The sequence below is a fragment of the Stegodyphus dumicola genome, chromosome 2 (genome assembly GCF_044657685.1).
Source record: "Stegodyphus dumicola isolate Sdum_Otavi_A_Nest chromosome 2, ASM4465768v1".
In the NCBI taxonomy this organism is placed as follows: Eukaryota; Metazoa; Arthropoda; class Arachnida; order Araneae; family Eresidae; genus Stegodyphus; species Stegodyphus dumicola.
The window spans coordinates 75,331,364-75,355,445 of record NC_140769.1 but is presented as its reverse complement, the minus strand read 5'-3'; the positions used below and the strand labels follow the sequence as shown (position 1 = coordinate 75,355,445).

The 24,082-nt window shown below is 32.8% G+C and overlaps 1 protein-coding gene across 3 annotated transcripts in view; it reads left to right on the top strand.

Annotated features, from left to right (window-relative positions):
• LOC118185709 (proprotein convertase subtilisin/kexin type 4-like) overlaps window positions 1-23,819 on the top strand; it is a 553,482-nt gene extending 529,663 nt beyond the window's left edge. For all 3 annotated transcript variants that reach the window (XM_085810775.1, XM_085810774.1, XM_085810776.1), the window contains one exon: window positions 15,797-23,819. In XM_085810775.1, coding sequence (XP_085666901.1) covers window positions 15,797-16,305 — 509 coding nt within the window. In that variant the 3' untranslated portion in view covers window positions 16,306-23,819. The remainder of the gene's footprint in view (window positions 1-15,796) is intronic.
• Window positions 23,820-24,082: the final 263 nt, after the last annotated feature.

Below are 24,082 nucleotides of genomic sequence, written 5' to 3'. Positions count from 1 at the left end.
TGCTTGAACAATTTTTTGCGTAATTTATAAAAGATAATAAACTTAAATATATATTATTTATTATCTTTCATAAATTACGGAAAACATTATTTAAGCATAAGAAAATTGTTTAAATATAATAAATTATTCAAGTATACTACTAATACTGCAAAATAAAAAAGCATGTTAAACAAATTTCAGTCTTTATAGGCTAGAGGCGTTTCAGTAAAATTTCAGAGAATTTGCTGCCTTTTTACAGACTTCTAATCCTTATTTTGAACCTTAACTGTTTTACTTAAACCCCTCAGTGCTCCAAAAATAGAATTTCGTTTTCTTTTGCTGCCATAGTAAATTTTGTTCGGAAATTGAAAGGGAATAAGAATACTTTTATGCAAGTACTTAGTTTTAAGCTTCCTTTTGCGAAATTTTTAGCCAATTTTGGAAACTAGTTATTCTTTTCTCTTCGAAAAAGCATTTTCGATTAAGATTATTGACGAAAAAATTAACTTAGGAAAAGTGAAGATAATTTAAAAGGAGGTTCATCTAAAAAAAAAAAAAAAAAAAAAAAAAAGACTCACATTTCAGATGAGAAAATTTTTCTCCTGCCATTTGCCCTTACATCTTTTCATCAATATCCAATTTATTTTAAGTGTTTTTCAAGAAGACGCTATAAAATCAAGTGCATAAGAAATTTAGTTTTCGAAGCATATCACCATTTCTTATTTTTTTTTTATTCTAAAAAAGGAAGAAAAATATTGTCAAAGGCATATGAATATATTTATAAAAATGAAGTCTGCGTTCCGTACATAAAAGTTCCCTTTAATGATTATTTTCTTTTATACTCATTTTATTAGTATTTTTATCAATTTAATGCCTAAACAAAGGCCTAAAAAGAGAGCAAAGATTGAAAAGATTATTATTCGTTATTTTATAGAAGATTCAATATTTTATAGAACTTACTTTATAGAAGAGTAATAAAAGCTTTATGTGATTTGAATGCATTATCGCTTCTTGTTGAAAACCGGGCGCTGTGTACTTTGAATACCTCTTAAAGAATGCAGCTAATACAACAATTATCCATTTTTCGGATTGCTCTTCGTCAAAACTGGAATGGCGTCAGATGGATTGCAGTGCTTTCAGTAACTTGCTTAAATTAATAATCGAAGCTAATTTAATAAATACAGGGTGATTATAATTAAAGTTTAAGTTTCAAAACGCTATAAAAAAAGAACCACTCATGAAAATGATGTCAAATTTGAAAGGAACATTATTGAAGAAGGCGGAAAGCGTATGGTAGAAGAAAAAATTTAGTTTCAAAAGTTAGCAACAGATAGCGCTGCAAGCGGAAGAAGACGTAAATTAAAATGTTAGTTAAATTTCAGTGTTATAAAGCCGCCAGGTGCCAGGCTATTCCTCATTTCACGTCTCAGACGTTCGCCATGGGTGTTTCACTGCAGGACCGCGCTCTGCTGGTAAAGCTGTATTACAATAATGATGATTGTTCAAGAGTAGCTCTGCAAAAATTCAGGACATTGAAGGGTATAAAAGAAGGCGTTGGTCCAATGAGTGTCGTAGGTCTAAAGAAAATGATGCAAAAATTCGAAATGACAGGTTCGTTTGATGTGCAATCTGGTAGAGGGAGAAAACGAGTGCATTCGACGGAGTTGAAGAAGTGGCCACAGCATTACAGGAGGGGTCGGCCGGTGGTGTGCAACCGTGCAGTGCACGAGGAATTGCCCGAACATTGGACAGGCCTACGAGCACGGTGCTGAAAATTGTACGAAACATCCTGCAATGCTATCCGTACAAAATTGGCCATGTGCAGGAGTTGCTTCCGTCTGACCTGACAGCTAGGGAGACGTTTGCGTTAGTATTCCTGGCTCGCATGGAAGTGGATAATGAATGGCCGTGGAAAATTTTGTGGACAGATGAAGCCCATTTCCATCTGACAGGATACGTGAACACCCAGAATTGTCGAATATGGGCAACAGAAAAATCCACTGGCAACGCACCCCGTACCATTTCATCTTTACGGCATCATTCATCCTACAACCATATCTTTTCGAGCAGACGGGTGCTTCCGGTCCTGTTACCGCAACCGTCACTGGTCAGAGGTATGCGTCTCTTTTGCGCAGCCACGTGATTTCAGCTCTGCAACAGCGTGGATGTGTGGATGAAATCATTTTTATGCAAGATGGCGCTCCTCCGCACATTGCACATCCCGTGAAGCAGCTGCTGAGGCGCCATTTCTGAAATGCTCGAATTATCAGCCGTCATTTCCCTACAGCCTGGCCGTCCCGATCGCCTGATCTTACTCCGTGTAATTTCTGGCTGTGGGGATATCTGAAGGATGTTGTGTTCCGTGCTCCAATTGCAAATTTAGCGGAATTAAAGGCACGCATTTCGCAAGACATTCTGAACATCACCCCGAAGACACTGCGATCCGTTGTGGAACATGCTGTTTGCCGCTTTCAACTTGTTGCACACAACGGTGGACACCATATTGAACATGTTTTGCGCCAGTCTCGCGACAGTTCCGAACTTCTTTGATGAATGGTTCTTATGCGGTATGTCGCCGCAAAAGTCTTGAAACCGATTTGTCCCTTTCGATGTGATATGTACAGTCATGCAAATAAAATTATTCAACAATTCTAATTTGTCAATGCGTTTTAATGTGTAACTTTCACCTTAGCCGTTGTTTTACGAATCATTTCTCGTTTCTAGTCGTGATTCTGCCGCTTACAGCGCCATCTGTTGCTACCTTTTGAAACTAAATTTTTTCTTCTGCCATACGCTTTCCGCCTTCTTCAATAACATTCCTTTCAAATTTCACATCATTTTCATCAGTGGTTCTTTTTTTATAGCGTTTTGAAACTTAAACTTTAATTATAATCACCCTGTATTAGCCCAAAAGGGCGTTAGCCAAGAAGAGATATTAATTTCGTTTTCGCATTTTGCTTTGATTCTCTTTTCAAACTGTTACCACCAAATATTACAGCTCTTTATTATATTTAAAGAAATTAAATAATAAAGAATCTGCATAAATGAATGTATGTTTTTCGCATTGTGACAAAACAGCGGTACCTAAAGCCATTAAATTTGGAATAACATAATTCTCCACCGGATACGGGCATCTGGAAGCCCTAATTTGGAATTTGTTTTATTATCACATTTCACATTTTGTCAGACATTAAAGAATTTTTGATTAAAAAAGTCAACGATTTCAAAGCGAGGAATGGCAACACTGTACGAAAAAATAACATTTTTATCTCCAGCGCGCGAGACTATCGGAAATTCTAAAGATATGCTTTTTTTAAAGTTATTTTGCGATATTGTTGTTGAATTGAATTTTATGGTTTAAGTGCGAAGAATGTGATATTTAATAAATAAAGGTAACCCACAAAACGTTAAGAAAACGCCCCTTTGGGCATAATGTAAACTTTGAAAGCTTTCAGATTTTTTTTATATATATAATTAAATCTTTCCTACTATAATGGTGGAATTACTTGAAAGAGCAAGATGTAACTGACATTATACGCTTACTGAAAATCAGATATTTAGAATAATGGCCCTGCTGTAAGCGAAGAGCAGTATTTATGATCTAATTGCATGAGAATAAGCAGAAAATAGAAGCTCAAATAAATGAACTGATGTAAGCATATCCGATGTGTCCTAGTTTGCTCTAAAGGTATCCTTATTTTAGAGAAATTATATTCTTTAAATGTGCAAAAACAAATAGTGTATAGTCCTTTTGATGCTTTTATGAACATTTATTAGATTTGTTGCTTAAAAAATGAATTAGGATTGTTATATGTTAATCTATGCAAGTTAAGTCGAATTTCGGCAATGTAAAATCATTCACAATTCAAGTGGAATGATGGAGATATTTACTCGGATTTAACATATTGTTATTTTTTTTACATTTACTTAATTAAGCAACCTATGTTCTGGAAACATTTCAATTATTTTATTAAATGGTTTAGAGGTAATAGTTATGTTTTTATTCGCGAAGCTTTATAATCAACTTTGTTTAATGGAAGTGATTATGCTAACCGTATGCTGTTGATCATCCATAAAGCGACAGTAAAGTGTGGGGGGGGAATCAAGTAATCGAAATTTCAAGTTGACTTTCCGTAAATTATACCTAAAATTATCTATCGTTGTCCTTAAATATGCATATATTCATTTAACAAAGCAAGATAGAAATATATACTGCATATATTATGAATTATTATTTGGATACAGGAAAGAAATGGCGAAATATAGTTATAAAACATGCACGATTAAATGTCTTTTGTAAAAATATGGGATAGGTATTGTTCTTCCTCCGCTCCATACGAGGTGTCGCGAGCGACTCATTTCCAGAAATCTCTGGTTAGCTTTCCTGAACTCAGTTAGGCACTCATTAAATGTTCCTTTGACGACCGAATAAGCCTTCTTAGCTGACACGTTACATGCAGTTGAGTGCTAATACTGTTATGAATAAAGTCATCGGTCATTGCATTTGGGTTGTCAGTAGCTTTTAGTGTGCTTAATCCCAAGAATACATCATCTATTAAATTCACATTTTTTAACGGAACCAACAGAGCGTTGTTGAAGTGGCTATTGCTTGTTTGCTTAGTTTCTATTCTCAGCAGTTGAACGAATTGGTTGCATGAGATCTCTTAAGTGTTTCCTCATTTAAAATGACTCGAAAATGGATCAGCTTCTGTTTCCGAGTAGTTCTGTAAGGTATCGCTCCTTAGTGTCCTAGTGTGCCTTGCGGTAATCAAATAATATAATACATTCCTTCCAAAAACGTTTATGCTTCTTTTAAATACCTTGTGCAATATCTAATTTTTGCGGTGACACCAGTCGTTGTAAACACCAGTAAGTCTTTAATGGATTCTAGAAAGGTTTTAGCATTTAATTCGTCTGAAACTTATTGCTGTCCGTTCTTGTTTCTTTCTTCACCTGTTTCAGAAATTTGAAATGATATGTTTAGGGCCAGGTTTCCCAGCCTCTTCTCAGACACTTTAAAGAATTTTCGATTTTTCAGCGAGCCATTTTAAAATTGAATTGAGCTTATAAAATTAAGGTTCGATTTTTTGTTACTGTAAATATTAAACAAAGCATTATCGATTTCTAGGGTGACCAGTTTGAGGTTTTTCTTCTCCAGGAGAGGAAATATACACGTTTGCAAAGGAAGGGAGAGACAAACGCTTTATATGGAAATCAATGGGCGGAACAAAGTGTGAAAGGTCGTAGCGCTGGGGGGAATTTGATTGGAACTGATGTTAATAACTAATGAAGATAATTTTTTATAAATGTGAAATGCCTCACGGAGAAGTCTTTTTCACAAACTGAAAAGTCATGTGGATAATTTTTGCGGAACCATCGTCAAAACTGTGTGCATGCACAGTTGTATGCGTATAATACGAGTACGATCATGAGCCATAGCTGGGAAATAAAATTCATTAACACCCCCAGAACCCCTAAATCTTTATTTACCAGGTTAGAAATCCTATTAAGGTCGATGGAGGTTTTAGAATTTTCAGTTACGTCAGACAGCACAACTATCTCTCTTCTCTTTGCCTTTTTATTCAGCGACAACAACTTCAGCCAACGGTATTCCTCACATGTGACCTCACAGTTAATTGCATTCCTCACTTGTGACCAATGAAATACTTTTATGATATTCTATATTTCTACGCCGCTGTTCTAAATACGAAAACTGTGAGATTTACTGTTTCATTCGGATGATCCTTGTAATAATGATTTGAATCCATACGCACTAACCTTCTAAAATAATGTCAATTATCATCGCACCTGTTAGACTTTTGTGAGTCCACCTGTTAGGCGTAACTTAAGTGCTATCTAGCACTACTCATTTTAGTTTTGACTTGAATTATATTCTACGTTTTTAGTTTCATCGCAAGTTTGACGGTGCCTTTGTAACGCACGAATACCGTGCTTTTCTGTTAATTAATTTTGAATTAATAAAGGGTTATTTTCACTCTTCTTCTGTGTGGTAGTTATTCACGCCTGTGCGAGAATTCGCCAGGTTCAGGGTAGGAGCTAATTTAGTTTATGTGGAATAAGAGAGAATGATCCTACACGAATACTTCAAATAAATATGAGCTTTTAGATGTATCACCGTGGGTTTACGAATGGATTCGAAGTTTTTAAAAATAACTAAACTACTCAATCTTTTATTGTACCCGGTCACATATATATTGTATAAACCAGGGTTTCTTAAACTGTGGTTCACGACCCCAAGAGGGTCGCGAGACCAGCAGGGAGTCGCCAAAAATTTTAGCAGTTTTGATATTTCTTATTATAATAATTTTACGATTACCAAATATTTTTACACAATGTATCTAAAAATAGATAAAGATAAGACAATACAGACAAAGGAAAAAACGAAAAATTTTCGATGCATTCTTTTTATAATATAAGCGTTCATTTTCCTTGCTTTGCACGTGACGCTGTCATTTCGTCTGTTACTTATTTAAAATTTTCACATTATTCTATGTCTTAAAATTAGAAATTAAAGTTAATGACCTAAAACTGCAATAATTTTAGTGTACTGCAATATATTACAGTGCAAGTGAAAAAATATAGTTTCACTCACGCGTGTGTCGGATTTGTGCAATACTTATGGAGTCCCGCAAAATTTTGCAAATATTATGGGGTCCTGGGGGTTGCGAAAAAATCTCAATGATAAAAAGGGGTCGCGACTGAAAAAAGTTTAAGAAACCCTGGTATAAATCGGAATAAGAACTTTAAATTAAGAATCCTGTGCTATTGCTGCTAAGATTATATATTTGTTGTATTACGGCACCAACAATGTGGTGTTGCTGGCGTGACCGCCTAAAAGTAACGACACTAAGAGTATCAAATACAAATTAATTCCGCGTAAATAGTTAAACTAAAATTTAGAGGTTAGTACATTGCATGATCTTTACTAAATAGAATAAGATGACTTACCCAGTAATGCATGCATGAGTCGATAACTCTCTTTTTCCAATCTCACATTTATTTTATCAAACACATTTTCTGGATTAAATAAGGAACATTGATCACACACATATAAAATATGAAAATATCATAACTTAGATACACACAGTGCGATAAATAAAAATGTAATGTTCGGTGAGTGCCGAAACGTGACTATTCGTGCAATCCTGTCTCATCGAATATATCTGCGATCGAAATTTTCTCTCATTCATTTTCGTATTGTCGCGAGGTCTTATTACACAAGTGTAAGCTCTTCTTTTTTCACATTCACATTTTTTTAACACATTTATCATCACGTGGTGACACATCGCTGGTCAAGCACATCTTGGAGTCGAACACCTATTGCTAATCTGCTGGAGCTGTTTTTTTATGTTATTCACGGCAGCAGGACGTAGTGAGTCTCAAAAACACGCATTTTCCTCTAGATACTCGATCTCTTAATTCTGCTTCTTTCTATGCAAAATACGACGACATTCCACGTGCAAAAAATGCAGGAACGATGGCGACTGCTGAGTGTGTGTGGCCCGAAGGCCCACACACTCGTTAACACGACATCAGGCAGCAAGAGGGGAAAAAGAGAGACAAACCAGTCCTTCCAGTTTTTATACACTTCGACGCAGGTGGTAGCGCGCGATACTGATACAAGAATCGATGATGACATATTGTTCACCGTGAGAATTCTGGGTTCTCACAATATTTTAATTTAATATTAGAATTTAGTTATTGCCTCTTAAAACAGAATTTCAGTATTATTATAACTTAAATAAAGTAAATTAAAATAATATGCAAGTAAACTAATTTAAAATTGCAAAATATGAAAGTCAAAATTAAACCGATGAATAGTAACCATTAAAAATGCTATTAAAGTTTACTTGAACATGTGTATGATACATTAATTTTTGCAATATAAACAAAATGTAATAAAAATAAAAATTTAATTACATTTTATTTGTCAAAGGAGAATTGACTTTTCGACGGGAAATAATTTTCCTTTTGAAGATGCATAATAATTTGGGGTTTATCGCATTTCGTCACAATCGATCCTTGAATACAAATTAATAAATTACCTTTGCTATGCAGTAAAATAAACAAATAAGCATAGCTTAAAGTTTAAATATGTATTCGGTGATGATTGATTTCCCAACGGGATAATGGAATGTATTTAAAATAATAGTTTATAAAATGGGGAAATATTATGACAAAGGAAATAAAAATGTAAAATAAGGTAAGCATTGCAATAAAATATGTGAAAGAACTTATACACAAAAAATTATTCATTTAACTAATATGAAAAGTTTATATAAAAAAAACAATATAGAACTGAATACTAATGTTGACCTAAAACTATTGTGTATTTAAACTTTACTGCTCAACTTCCAATCGAGCCATTTGTGAAATACTCTTTCAAAGTGATACGGAACCGTTAAAAGTTACGCCTAGGTTTAACGGAAACATTTTAACATTTCTGTTTCCTTTAGATAATTTTATAATGTATGGTACATACGTTGAGGTAAATTTTATTAGCATTTTTATGGTTTCTATTTATGAGCCCAATTTTGTTGAGTAGCATATTAACTTAATTAAGTTATAATAATATTAAAATATTGTTCTTATAAGGTAATAATTAAATTCTAATATTTAATATGCATATATACTGAGAGAGAAACAGAAGCAGAAGTATTTATATAGAAGTAGATGAAAAGTATGCATGTACACCGGGTAATCTTAAAGTAACAGAAGTAAAAAAAAAAAAAAGAAAAAAAAAAAAAATAGACAATAGATGCGGTCTTCACAGAAATGCATAGGAAGCATGGATTTTATTAATAACGAAACCTTTTATTGCTAGAAAAGTTCCATTCTTCACTGATAAGTCACGCTGTAGCGGTTTTTGGGAACGGCAGGATTGCCTGACGATGATCGAGGATCATAATCAAAATGTATCTTTCCAAAATTCAACATAAACAGATACCGAAACCAACCGATTTCAAGAGATGTCATGAATTTGCAAAGTGACTGAAACGACTGCTGGAAACTGATTGAAAACAATGCAGACCAGCTGTCACACGTCCCGTAGACTGACCAGGCACATCTTTCGTTTGATGAAAGTATTTAAATGGACGTATTTGCCTCATCTGGGAGAGAGAACCCGCATGCGATTGTGGAGATTTATTTACATTAGCCAAAGAAAACAGCAGGGTGCGGGCTGATTGCATCTTTCATTAATAGGCCCTCTTTTTCTTCAAAGAAATACATACACAGCGATAATCTATCGCAACTGAGTGTTATGCAGCGCTTTTAAAAGACTTTATAAAAGAGGTAAGTGCTCATGGTGTAACATTCAGACACGATGGAGAGCCTTCGCATGTGTCCTGCCCATCATCTGCTTCGATCGACATCTGATGATGATCGTGTCTTTAGTCGTTCTTTCCCGCGCGAATGGACTCCAGGGTGCCCTGAGCTTGCACTGCATGATTTTTGGTTATGGCCAGAAGTCACACAGGGTATAAGTTGTATAATGATCTTCCAAAGTTACTGGCCATTCTGAGAAAAAGCTATACGCCTCCATGTGACTGGAATTACAGCTGAATCCTCTTTGATGTTGTGCAGAGTTTCATGCCAGATCTCATTGACATTCTCATCTGTAATCATAACTGCACTGCGAAGTTTGCTGCACGATTGCACGAATTTGTGATACAGCGGAAACACCAGTCGTCGCTGGAAGGTTTATCTATCCCGGTAATAAAATCCTCATCTTTATGCGCATTTCTTCAGCTATCACATAGTGCTATTGGCTATACTTTTCAAATTATTGGATGTTTTTTTTTTTTTTTTTTTTTTTTTTTTTTCTTTTTTGTTATTTTTGGATCGTCCGGTATAGGTACAGAAAACAGTATGAAGCTGGTTTAACCTTTACTTTTATACTAAGGCTACATACTTCTGTGATAGCTTTCCTAGATTTTATGGTTCTTCAGCTAGAATTTCTTTTTGGTCCTCAATAAAAATATCAATGTGATCCGTCGCGTATGATAAACAGTTTGCCTATCATTCTGTTGCCCATTGGAATTACGAACGGGTTCGACAAAAGTTAGCTAAATTTCAAAACTTTCATCTCAGCGTCACAACGACAAGTTACTGGAATTTATATCCTAATTGTTATTATTATGTTATATACAAGATATATGTCCGGAAATTAAACTTTAAATTCAATTAGTTTTAAACCTTTACAAATATGTTAGAGCGTACTTATTAGTGCTAATATCTTAGTAGATGATAGTTAAATAGAATACATAAATACCGATGTCCAGAGACTGAACAAATTATTTAATCATAGTTACGTTTTAATAAAAATTATAACGAGAAACTGAAAATCATATTTCGACTTTAAATAATTAGAAATGCATGCCCATCATCACACTCCCTCTTTCATTTGCCATCATATTTCCCCTTCATTTTTACTTACAATTGTTCTTTTAAAAATATAAAGTAATAAAGGTAATGGTTAAGATAAAATTATAGATTATTTTATTGTTATTATGCTACGTTTATAACCCGCATCAGAAAGACTTCTATGAAATTTGATCGTTTGTATTACAAATTAAATTCTCCGGCAATTTAGTTAAAATTGTTAGACATTCTTAGACTGAAAGATTTCAAAATAAGCGTATACTTTAAATACATGATTGTCATTGCTGTGTTGCGTGTTTATGGTTTACTCCAAATTTAATGAAAGTGAGAGAGAATAATTTAAAACTTTCCTTTCCAGGAGATATCTTCATTCGTTCTTTTGTAAATCTGTTTACACAGAAGCACTTTTGCACTGTCTATAAGAACAATTTCACATGAAGATAGGAACACTTCCGCTCCATATTCTTTGTCCTTCAAACTATTTTTAATGCTTCTTAGAAATTTATTACCAGTCTTTCAGCCTGAATGATATTTAAACAGCGTAGAGTAAAATAAAATCTTCAGATTCTATGCTGCGAATGAATCGGGGTATATCGAAAACTTCTTCATTTATGGAAATAAAGTGCGCAGAGAAAGAAAAATTGGAAATGCCCTTGAAATATGCTGAAATAACTCAGGAGAATGCAGGTAGAAATTCTCTTACTGAAAACAGGTAAGTGACTGAATGAATAAAAATCTAAAAAAAGTTAATTTAAAAATGCCTAAATATTAACATATTTCTAATAATAAATATCGCATATCAAGTTTAATTTGGATTTCAAATGCAAAAGTGTAATTTTATAATAATTGTTTGAATTCTCTTGAGTTGAAAAGGATGGATATGATTTTGATGACAACGCTTCGAAGTAACATTACTCAAGAAAATGTATAATGAAATCGAATTTAGAAGAGGTGTTGTTAATACATTAACTTACGTATTTCAGTTTGGCAAAGTTTAACCATGAGCTAACATTTATTTTAGCAAAAATTTGTATGCATTTATAAAGCGTTAGACATAAGTATTTCATTTTCTAGGTAATGTCTGTCTAGGTGAAGAACAGGTCCCGCCACAGTGTCTCGCATGTGGTGGTCGCTATAGCAAAACGTCTAGTATATTTCAACAGGAACGAATAGGGTTTCCAATTAATTTTTAAATGCACCAAGATGGCAAACTGAAAAGTAAATCTTCCTAGACACCCGTACAGAAAATGGATTAAAACTTGTTTCTAAGGCAACAGACATCTGCAGACTAACTGGCGAGAGCTTTCCTTATGATAGACAGACTGTACATAAGCTTCTGTGGTCACCTATAAATTTTTTTGAAGTTCTAGCAAATTCTAATTCAATTACGAGAGTTTCTTTAGTGTCACGAGTCGAAGAATTTTTTTTTTTTTTTTTAATTTTGGGTTCAAGTGTTTTCTGAATATTTTAAATTTTTTCACAGAAATTTAACTTCTTTGTTTTTTATTTTCGTTTTATTCACTTCTGTTTCACCTTTTTATTCTACCAAAATATTATTACATTGTTGCATGATTATTGAAGAAAAGAAATTTTATAAATAATGTGAAATAATTTTTATACAAAACATTATATACAGGGGGGTCATAAAAAATTTCTCCGATATATGAATCTTTAGCAGCCTATTTGCTTAGCCTATCGAAATGTTATGCTCTCAAGATTGTGATGATTTAAAACAATAGAGCTCACAATTAAAACATTTCGAAATTTTCTATTGGTAACGCACAAATTGATCAGTGGATTAAAAAACCATAAATGACGCTGGAACGAAACACGTATGACGAAAATTCAAAAAAGAGCTAGTAAAAGACCAATGATAACACAAGAGAGGAGAGGGGGGAACGCATTTTGGAATTTACAAATTTTCTGCATGTGAAACGTTTCAAGATAGAGTCTGTGCCGTAACTTTGCAGTTTCATGGCCACCGCGATGCCCGATATTCAGTGGATATCTGGTGTTATCTGAAATCTAAGGTCTACACATAAAATCCGCACGATTTTTGTCAGAACTGAAAGATGCCATAGAACGCGAAGTAGTATAGATTCCTCCTAAAAGCCCGTCCACACGAGTACGCTCGCGACGTAGTTGACGCAAATTTTTTGACGCCGGCTTAAATTCGCGTGACGCAGAAGACGTAAAAGTGAGTTCGCTCCTGTTCAGCTTTTTCGCCCGCGATGCGCGCGTATAGCCAATAGCCGACCGATTTCTTATCACGTGTCATAATCAGAAAACCTTCTTGCTTACCCGTTTCAATATGGCGTCAGAACCACACAGAGATGAGTTTTTGCTTAGAAATATCATAAGTGCATACAGCAATAAAATAATCAGCATTGTTCACGCCATCTTCAGATTTCTCAAACCGTATATATTGGTACAAATTTAAAATTATCATTAAAGGGGAAAACTATTTACTTATGAAGCAATGATCCGACCAGTATATCCATATGCTTCACCTATTTATAACACCGTAAGTAATAGGAACCTAAATAAATTACAGTTTCTACGAAATCAAAGTTTCTGCCTTACAAAATTCTCCTTAATTATTATAAATATTGACTATATTATGTGTAATGAAAAGCTCTATAAATATCCCAATATTAAGTACACCAAAAACTAACTTCAGCCATATAACAACTTCTAAAATAAAGCAGTTGACTGTGAAAGAGTATTCAATAAAATACAATTACGAAATTTTGAAGGAAAGTTACAACTTGTGTCATACAGCAATCATTTATTAAAGTTGAATTAAATTACCTTTGCAGCAACTTCTACTTGTTACGTTATTTTTCGCAAACACTGCTATTACAGATAGCTGAGTGGTCAGCGCGCTGCTTTGCAAATGGAAAGGTGGCGAGTTTGAACCTCACCCGTAGACAGTATATAATTCAGTTAGCTTTTCTCATTTTGAAACGCGTTTCTTATATTTAATCATGAATATTCTTATTATATTCTTATTTTACCTATTATTATTGTTTTCATTTCTTATTTTATTCATTATTATTATTGTTTTTAATTTAGTTTAAAAATGTGCAATGCAAATTGAAATCCTTGTGTAATAATATATCTGCATTTCTTTATCATATATCATCTATAAATTCTCTCTTTATTTTTACTTTATTGCATATTTTATCATGCACATAATTTCTCATAACTTGTCCGAAGTTTGAACTTCATTCTAAATTAAAAAATAAATAAAAAGGAAAACAAAAGACCAAGGGAGGGGGAGTTTAAAAAATATGAAGTTGGTTTTATTATATGGTGAATGGTGTATATAAAGAGAATTAAGTAATTTAATTCTCTTTATATACTGTATTCCAGACCAATTTTATAAACCCTAATTTTCATACAATATAGAATTTGCAAGTCTGTCAAACTGAAGTAATTAAAAAACAAGTACTCATCCTGAAATAATTAAAAAACAAGTAATATACAAAAAAAAAATTAAGTCAATTCCTACTTAAATCCACAAAGAAAAATTTAAAAAATACAAATAAATAAATAAATAAAAATACAAACAGAATTTTTTAAATTAAAAATTTAAATATGTGAAAAAGCTGTATTAACATCAAGTGTCATTCACTACAAGTTTAAAAAATTGTATTTGAACTTGAGTGGATGAATAAAAAGCATTTTATGTTCTGAAAATTTGAACAAGATATAGGGAGAGTGTGAGCTAATAGTAGGAATTTAATAATTCCGGACATTCATTTTGCAAACGAGGCAGTAAAAAAAAATTCTCTTTGAATAGGTCGCTCTAAATAAATCTTTCGGACACATTCTTGTCATTTTTTGCGGTTTTGCCTCTGCTGAATAATTGCACTTAATAGTAAAGTTTCAGCTATTAAAAAAATCATCTGATTCGGACAACTTGCCGCATAACAGAAGCACAGCGAAGTAATGAGATACAGTTCTGTTGTTCTGTTGACGCTATATTACAGCGTCACGTGAATTTTGCGCAAAATAATTCTATTGGTTAAACGCACTCTTCGCAAGCGTACTCGTTTGGACACTTACGCTGGCGCGTTAAAAGCGCGTTTGTCAGCTACGTTTCGAGCGTACTCGTGTGGACGGGCCTTAAGATGTTACGCTCGTAATTATTGTCAGCAGTCTCCCGCATGCAACGCGTTATCGTCTGGAAGGTGGGCACATTGAAAATTTGTAATTACAATAAAAGTTTTCATTCCTTTCCTGTTTTGTGTGTAGTCATTGGTTCTTTACAATGTTCTTTTTGCAAATGTTTTAAGCTGGCAGTTTTTGTCATACCTGTTTTCAGTACACTGATTAAGCAGGAAAAAAAGTGGATGTCGCCATGCGAACGTTTTTCACTGTAACATTAACCGTTAGAGCTCTATTGTTTTAAATCCTTATCAGCGAGCGCACGCCTTTATATAAAAATATCTGAAGCGTCATTTCGATTAGTTAAGCGGATCGGCGCTAGAGGTTGTTATGTTGAGGAAGGTTTTTTATGCGCACCTGTATATATGTATATATATATATATATAAACATAAACAAATATATTTTCTTTATTGGCATATATATATATATATATATATATGCCAATAGCTTTAGCTTGAACTTTAGCTAAAGTAGCTAAAGTTAGTACTTTAAGTTAGCTAAAGTTCAAGCTAAAGTTAGTACTTTAGCTTGAACTTCTGTGGTTCAAGCTAAAGTACGACTAGAGTGCTAAATGACTACACAAATGGCCACTGGAAATAAAAATGGAATTAAAACTGCCTCGACTGCCAAGTTTCTTAGATATTACGAAGTCAACATATTAGTATACTACGCAATCAGAAGATTTCCTCTTTAATATGGATCGACGATCTATCCTATCTTGGTATTAAGCATCAACCGTATTCCATCTTTTCCTTGCTATAACATATACTATGTATACTTTAGTTTTATTAGCCGCCCAATCGGTATAGTGGTCAGGGTAGCTGACTGCGATGCCGAAGGGCCTGTGTTCGAATCCCGCAGAAGACATGGTTTTAACTGTCCGTCCCTTCATAAGAAAGGCGATGGTGGCCCGCCTATTAGGTGCCTCCATAATAAAGAGACCATCTCAGCCGGCCTTGTATAGATTAATGGACTGGGTTACATTTGCAATTGTTCACAATCTGCCATTGAAAAATAAAATACTTTAGTTTTATTAACATTAGAAGTTTAGTTTACTTTGGTTAAATTTAGTTTCTGTTAAATTCATCGTTCTTATGTTCTTCGGAAAAGGTACTGAATTTATATTTTGTCGTCTTTTGCATTATTTGGAGATCAGCTAAAATATACTGGTTAAATAGAAAATTAGAGTTGCAACGCTTTGGAAATATTTTAGAAGTAAATGATTGTTTTTTCTTACAGAATGCCCAAGAGGGCAGTTCTTTTATCAAGGGATGTGCGTACTTCAGTGCCCATCTGGTCATTACGGCAGTGCAGTCGGGAACTACAGGAGCACTCATGAGCTAACAACATCTGCCTGCCTTCCGTGCCACTACAGCTGCGTGGAATGCCACGGGCCTAACGATTATCAGTGTGTCCTGTGCCACGAGGATGCGCTGCTGTCTGACGGCTATTGCGAACCTAAAGCTCTGGTTGACGAGGTGCGCTCCTTTACAGCTTGGAACGATGTCGTAGTTGGTGTATTCACTGCTTTGTGCCTTGTCACTGTGGCTTTGACTGTATACGTCGTGGTCGCATTATGGCCACCACCTTGTTGGAGAAGCAGAAAAGGAGGAGAATATATTTGTGTCCAGCAGGGTCCTTCACCTAACCAGTCGAGCGATTCGTCAGCATCGTTCCTACCGAAACCATCGCCAAACAATATGCCGAACAATGTAACGCCATATTATGACACTGATGAAGAGATGTAGAATTTTAGGTTCCACTCTGCATTGCGTCCTGAAAGTAAACATCATCAAGAAACAGCCACGTTGTTAAAGCGTATGCCCCGAGTTGTATTGGAATACAGAAGGAAAACGATTAACGGCAGAACTAGTGCTGGATTCCTTTAGTGTATGATAGACTCAGAAATTCGTTGTATGAATTTCTGTCTAAAAATATTTTTGCTTGCTAAGCAGATCTTTTACTTTCATTCAAAGCCTCACAATTATATATAATTCTCTGCAAATGTCATTTATGTTAAACAAATTTTTCTGATTTTTTAAGCTAGCTTTTAAAATTTTATATAGATTTTATAATTTGAAATTTTAAAAAGCACAAGTCTAATTTTTAATTTTTGAATTTATGAAGAGCTGATCTAAAATTAATGTCATTCAGATGTCTTTTATTGATAAAATAAAGTTATTTTCTAGAAAATCCAGTGAAATTATCCCAGAAAGTAGAGGTTGTTATCTTATTAAAATTAGTGCAGCTCTATGTAAGTAGGTATTGAATGTCTTGCAGCTTAGACCATTTTGCAGCTTGTTTTGACAGCTGAATGTATAGCACATTTTTTGTTCATATTGTGTATAGTTTATAAATCCGATTTAGCTTACATTCCAAATTTTTACATAAACTGTATATTATTGTTCTCATTTAGTTGAATTCTTGTACGATTTATCTGTAGGTCATTTACCTAAAAATATTATCGACATACTCCCTTTCACGTAGAAAAATAAAAAATTATTTTTTTAATATTTATTTTAATCCTCTGAGGATATTGTTTTCTAAAAGCATTTATGACGTGCTGTACTTACTTAATATTTGTTTCTTTGTTATGCATTTACTACTTTACTGATTGTAATATTTATTTTTATAATCAACTGGTAACTATGATTTCTGAAGCTATTTAGGAAATATGAGATTAAAATATTTTGTAGAATAACTTATAAGTACAAAACCAAGATAATTTCATTACCGTATCCACTCAGAGGATTCTAAATTGAAAAATATTCAGCTACTGTTATTTACTTTAACTTGACAAGAATCTTATATGGTTCATTGCATTCGCGATTAACTGTGTAAACTCACTATGTGTAGCCTTGTGTATCAAACTTCACCCCGAGTTTGTTTGCCTTTAATGTAGGGCATAACTCCAATAAAGAACTAATTTCATTTAATTTTATTGTACATTCGTTTACATTTCAGTAATCAAGAAAGACTATTTCTGTAATTTTGGTGTTACTGTGATTTCACTCGCTTGCTGGTAAGTGAGCAATTTGAAAAAAAGTAAGTCTTTGTACTCCTATTTTTTTATTTAAGATTTTAATGAATTATAAGACGTTCAAGCAAATGATGTATTTAATTTTTGTCGTATGCTAACAATGTTATGTAGGTTTTTCTAAATGTATAACTTTCTTTTTAATGTACGAGCTCCTAAATCAGGCTTAATCATGTGATGCACTATATGTTTCTGGAAATTTCTTCGCTTAAACTTATCCAGTCTATCAATGCACAAGCAGTTAGAGCTGAAATTGTACTTCTGCAACTATGTCCAAGTGTATTGCATATGTATTACATACAAAATAGATGTAAGATTTTAATTTTTTTTTACGAATTTTGTAAATACAAGCTATGAAATTCTTTTTTATCAGCTTCTTAGATTTACAAATAACTGTTTCTTCGTGTAGTTATAAAGTGCGTTTGTAAACACAAAACGTGTTTAAAAGCAAATGCTTTCTTGGATTGTGTTGAGGAAGACTAGCAATTGTTTTCATCAGATTTCATAATAAATCAACACGATTATTCATTTAGTGATTAAACACGATTTAATTTTTTTAGTGTGTGTCATAAAATAATATTACCAGCAAATTTCAGGTGAATCTTATCGTCTTTTAAAATATTTCTTCGCGTGTTTCTGCGAAATAAAAATCAAAGATTTAAGTAGAAGTTAAGAAATAGTTGGTAATATGGTACTAAAATTTATTTAACTCTTCAAATGATGTACCAGAATATCAATCTCTAGAAAAAGCTACAGCATTTTGTTAAATCTGGAAACAGTTACTGTAATACATAAGTGTTTAATGGATTCTAATTAAATTGCATACGAAAAAAATTGTGCCATAACTGATGTGAAGATTTTGTGTTCCATATTTGCTTTTTAGGAGCAGTTATTTAATTTGTTCTGAAAGTACCAGTGTATGTTCATAGGAAATACCTTTGATGTACTGATATGCATAAAATATAGGTTGCTTTAAATACTTCTTTTTAAGCTATAGTTAAATTGCAAGTGTATGATTCTTCTATTGTTGCAAGAAAGTAGTTTCTTATTTAATTTTAATTTTACCTAAGTGTCAAAATTTTTTTAAAATTGTATGTAATGGGGTTTGAAAATTTTATATAAAAATAGTCAGAATGAAATTTCTTCAATGAACATTTTGTGTAATCAAGCACTTTCTGTCACAAAGTCTCCCTGCTTTGTTTGTAAATGTAATGATTCTTCTTTTAAATATTTTTAAAATATTCATGATAATTGTATGTGAATGCTTTCGCTAAAATGTTTGACAACGGTCAGATATATTTAATTTACTGGTTTTTTTTTTTTTTTTTTTTTGAAGTTTTTCTAATTAACTCTTTTTGTGAGTGCTATTGCACTTTGTTAAATTTAAATCAAGAAATGCCAAAGAAATATTAGAAATATTTATTGAAACAAGTTATTTTTGATTGATTCCGAACAATGGAAAACTGTGATTTCGGAATTTGATCCATTCGCACATTACAATATTTTTATCATATGTATAATGGATTAAATAAGAATTATAGTGAGTTAAGTCAGGATTTGTCAGTTAAATATCAAGAGGTTAATTCTTTATATCTTAACTTGGATATTTTTCTCTTTACTGGATATAAAATAAATTTACTCAAATCTTTTTATGAGAGTTATCCGGAAATTGATAAAAAAAAGAAGTTGCCAGTTAATTAGAGATTTTTCTGTTATTTTAATTCAGGCGAAAATTCCTCAAAATGCATATTTATTGAAAAGCTTTTCCTGTCTTTGTAATGTGTACTAATGTAAAGTGTATGTTCTGCTGTAAAATAATTTTATGTAATAGTTATATAAATTATGTAATTCAGTCCTGAGCAACAACAGCAAACGATATCATATAATGTTATTTGATGTATCTCCTAATCCTAAATATGCGGGGACACGAGACAATACCATCCATCTTTTTGGTAGAATGATGGTATATCTGTCTCCCTTCAACTGTATTTAGAAAGAATAATTCTTGTTAAAAATATCATATCATGTATATTACATATCCATTGAATTATATTGTTATATCGCGTTAGAAACTCAATTGTAAAATGATATTTGAAACTGTGTTGAATATTATTTTCAATACATGTTGATAAGCATTCAAGCATATCAGTTTTAAATGCATTGACTTATCACTGAATAATAAGCTAATATACTTTCTGTTAAGTAACAATGTCAGATCATGTGGTTTAGTACTTTGAATAGAACAGAATGTAAACACGATAGCAGCTTTGAATAACTTTTAACTATGGATATGTTTCTATAGAGATATATCAGAAATTTTAATAGAAAGGGGAAATCTTTATGATGTTCTGAGGAGTGTAAAAATATTATACATTATAATATAAAGGAAAATATTATGAAATATTATATTATGAATTAATATTATGAAAATATTAAAAAGATCTGTATCATAATGCGTGATATATAACATTAGAACTAGCTTTTATCGATTTCAATAATGTTGTAAGTTTCGCAAGACTTATCAGTTGCGAATACTGTAAACTGAATGCATTTTAATTTATATCAGTTAGATAAACATCTAAATTATCAAAAAATAATTTTTATTGCTTTTAAATTGTTCAGATTACTAAGCAATAATACAGTGGATGAAGAAAAGGTAAATTAAAGATTTTATGCTTTGCTGAATGACAGTACTCTGACAATTGTCTATTTACGAGACCGCATGGAAAATGCATTGAAGATCTTGTATTTCACATAATAGAAACACTTGTCAAATCATGTAAATGGCAAATATGCGATACTTTAACGTAGCATAAGACAAAAATTTGGAAATCGGAAATCTTTATGAATATGAAAAATAGAATAAAGATTAAAAATATTAAGAAATTCTTCTATTACTTTTTGGTCTCCCAGATTATTAAGATTTTTTCCAGAGATTAAATTTGAAAGATAAATGAAAGGAATCTGTACTTTGCCTACTTGTAGACTCTGAAGACTAGCTAATTGCGATACCGCTTGGAAGATCAAGATTTCGCAGTTGGCGTAGTGGCGACACTTCCATCTCACGTAGCTGATAAATACATAGTAACCTTGAAAGAATTATGTTAATTTTATTAACAGTTAAATTTTAAGTTAAAGTTCCTTTCCTGTCAAATTCTTAACTTCAACTACTACTTCCGGCCAGAACGTAGTTTTGGAATCTTGCTGAATATTTAATGAGGAGGAGCGGTATTTAAACCACGAAATTACTTACTGAGTCAGAGAGAATCAGATTTTCTGATTTACGCGCGTCTGCCTTTTTGGCCACTCTCTCTCTCAAAGCTGTTATTACGCTCGGTCGTACTCTGGCCCTTGCTAAGCTTCGTAGTCAAATAAGTTAAGGGGCCAGCTCGATTTGAACCTTGATAGCTTCGGCTATACTTCTTTAGTTAATCTTAGTTTTAGTTTAATTCTTAGTCTTTTAAGTTCAAGTCCAAGTGCGGGCTTTGCTTGTACACTTCCAGGCGGAGTTTTGTTAAATCTTATTGGAATAATAAAGGGTTAGTTACCCTTCTATCTTGTTGTTTCTTGTCACCGAACTCAAGCGATTATTCGCTTATCAGTTCTTAGATTCTTCACTTCCAACATTATCTTAGAAATTTCAAAGTGAGGAACTCTACAACCTAATGTCCTGCAATGTAACGAATTGGCTCACAGAGTTTTGGACACGCCTGTGAAGACGTTTTTTAAGTCATGCTTAATGGTCATTGACTCAGTTTTTTAAATGCACGTTGTTTCCTTCATCAAATAAAACCTTTCTGTGAGCATTCAGCTCTGTTGACTAATTCATTGTAGATATGTGGCCATCCGATACCTCAGTCATCTCTGTCCTTTACTAAACTACTAAACTCAAACTAACACCGTGTCCTACATTTAACACTTTCTTTTATTCTTTACGATTTCTTATTGATTTCACAGTTCTCACATTTTATATATCGTTTTGAGATCTTCTGTCAGCATCTCTGGACGATTTTAAGGAAATCAAGGAATAAAACTTGTTTGTGCTAGAAATTTCCAATTAGAATTTGTACTCTTTCTTCCCATATGTTTAACAAACAGTTTAATGAACTCCAGATTTATATGAGCCTGAGGTAAATAATCCATTTTGTGTTGCCCGATCTCGTGCATAATATTCCTCATAAGGCACAATATTATCTCATAGAGCTAAGTTTTTATCATGCAGTGGTTGCTTCCCGTCTGACTGCTTCATTTTTATCGAAAATACATGCGATTAAACATCCATGAGTTATATAATCAGTAATGGCACTGCTTTACAACAAACAGCATTAATTCTAGTAATGGTTTTCACGGTATATATATTTTGCTGTAATGCCAGAATTTGTCATTCAAGTTTACAATTTACATTTCAGTAACAGAAAAAAAAAATCACTAGAAAGCAAACTTAATTTAAATCTTTAAACTTAATTTAATTGAGTCGATGAAAAATATTAATTTTTTTGAGTTATATAACAGGCTTACGTTCAGTTATCAGTCTTTGATCATCTTGATCAGAATATTTTAATTCACAGTTACTGAAACTACTTCTTGCTGATATTACTTTGTTTGGAGTTTTCTGACTTATTATAACAATAGATTCAGTAGATTTGTAACTGGCCTGGGTTTCATTGGCTGAAGTAACTTTTCAGATTAAAAATTGCCTTTTTTATACAAAATGTCCATCAGTTTAATAGGAAGTATTTCGTTTCAAAAGAGCGTAATTTTATTACAAACAATGGTTTAAAGTATGCAGCATACCCATCAGTTTATTGAGAATTATTTTTCTGCAAAAGAGTACAGTTTTCTGAAAAATATTTCTTGGTAAGGAAGAATAAGGTAGTCACATACGAAGCATCACACATAGGTAGAACCAGAGAGAGTAATCGTGTTGGAGCGCTTGGTGATCAGTCAAGAGCTCACACTTGAAACAGATACAAATATATCAAAAACTTTAAGTGCATTTTCCCTTTGCCTTGGTACGAGGTTCGATTGTTTCAACACACCTCAGTTTGACCCAAAAGCCATTTCCCACCTTTAAGTTTAGCATGATGGCACGTTTATCATCCTCACCATAAGGCGGCGGATGCAACGCCAGATCTACTACAAGACATTTTGCCTATGTGATCGATACCAATAAGAAGAATAATGTGATATAGGCACTTTGCCAATAAGAAGAACAACGTGCATAACGAAAACTGTTTGAATCAATGAATGTAATGTCATATCTCTTTCCTTCTGCCTGAAATACCTTTGGGATTAATGATATTCTAATACATTTTTTATAGTTAGTGTAAGTTATGGACCATAAAGTAATTGGAATTTGTTTCAAAATTATCTATGTTCCATCTCCTTAAACGAATGAAAATATTATACGTTTGTTCATAGTTTAGTTTTTGTGACCATATAATCTTCTAGAATGGTGCTACTTCTTGCCTTTTTATTCCTCAGTGGAATGCAAATCTATAAATTCTTAAACTATTCACGCTCTAATTAATTAATAGAAATTCTATATTTCTTTAGATAGCATTATAATTCAAAATACAGTCTCATCCTTTGAAATCTAGAAGTTTATGAATTTATAATATAGATTTTCTATATTAAGTGATAAAGTCTATGTTTAATGCATTTAAAAAATGTTCATGAATTCTCCTAAACCAACGCATAATCTTGATACAAAACATATCCATAAAAAACTTTTAACTGTTATTATAATGCATCTACTCCGAGTTTGGGATAATTATTATTACGTAGAACCGAACTTGTTTCCTAACCTCAATAAACAATTCACTGCCTAAACTGTTCATGTTCTTCTACACTCCTTTCTCTTAAGACAAAGTGATAAAAGTGCATTGTATTGTAACTGACCAGGTTTTAGTGTATTTTCCGTTTTGTATCGTCCATGAAAATGTATTTAGAAGAATTGTGATAAATGTGACTTGTATGAATCACGTTACGTTTTGCTCTTTTGTGTTTGGTTGATTATTACAGAACAAAATAGTATTTTTCATCCTTAGGTTAATGTTAAAATTTAAACTTTAGAAACTTATAATGTTTTTTATGTCGCTTGAATGATTGTTCTGCGTTAGACGTTGAATGAAGTGATTGATATCCTAACGGATAAAAATCAAATAATTGTTGAAAATTTTATTTACTTGTTTACAGAGTCAAAAATAAAGCATTTCAAAATGATGACGAAACTTTGTGTGAATTTTCAGATACATCTGTTTTTCTTTCATGCTTCGCATTATACTTTTAGTATACATTTTTATTATCAGGTTTTTATGATAATTAGAAAATCCTTAGAGAGTCATTAGATTACAAACTCATATTAAAGAGCCTCAGCTTTTAAGGAAATTATTTCATAGCTATTTTCAGTTTTCATTAATAGATGGCGCCAGTAGCTTAACTTCCTTCCTTTTGTTGTTACTGTCTGAGCACTTCTCTTTCTTCAT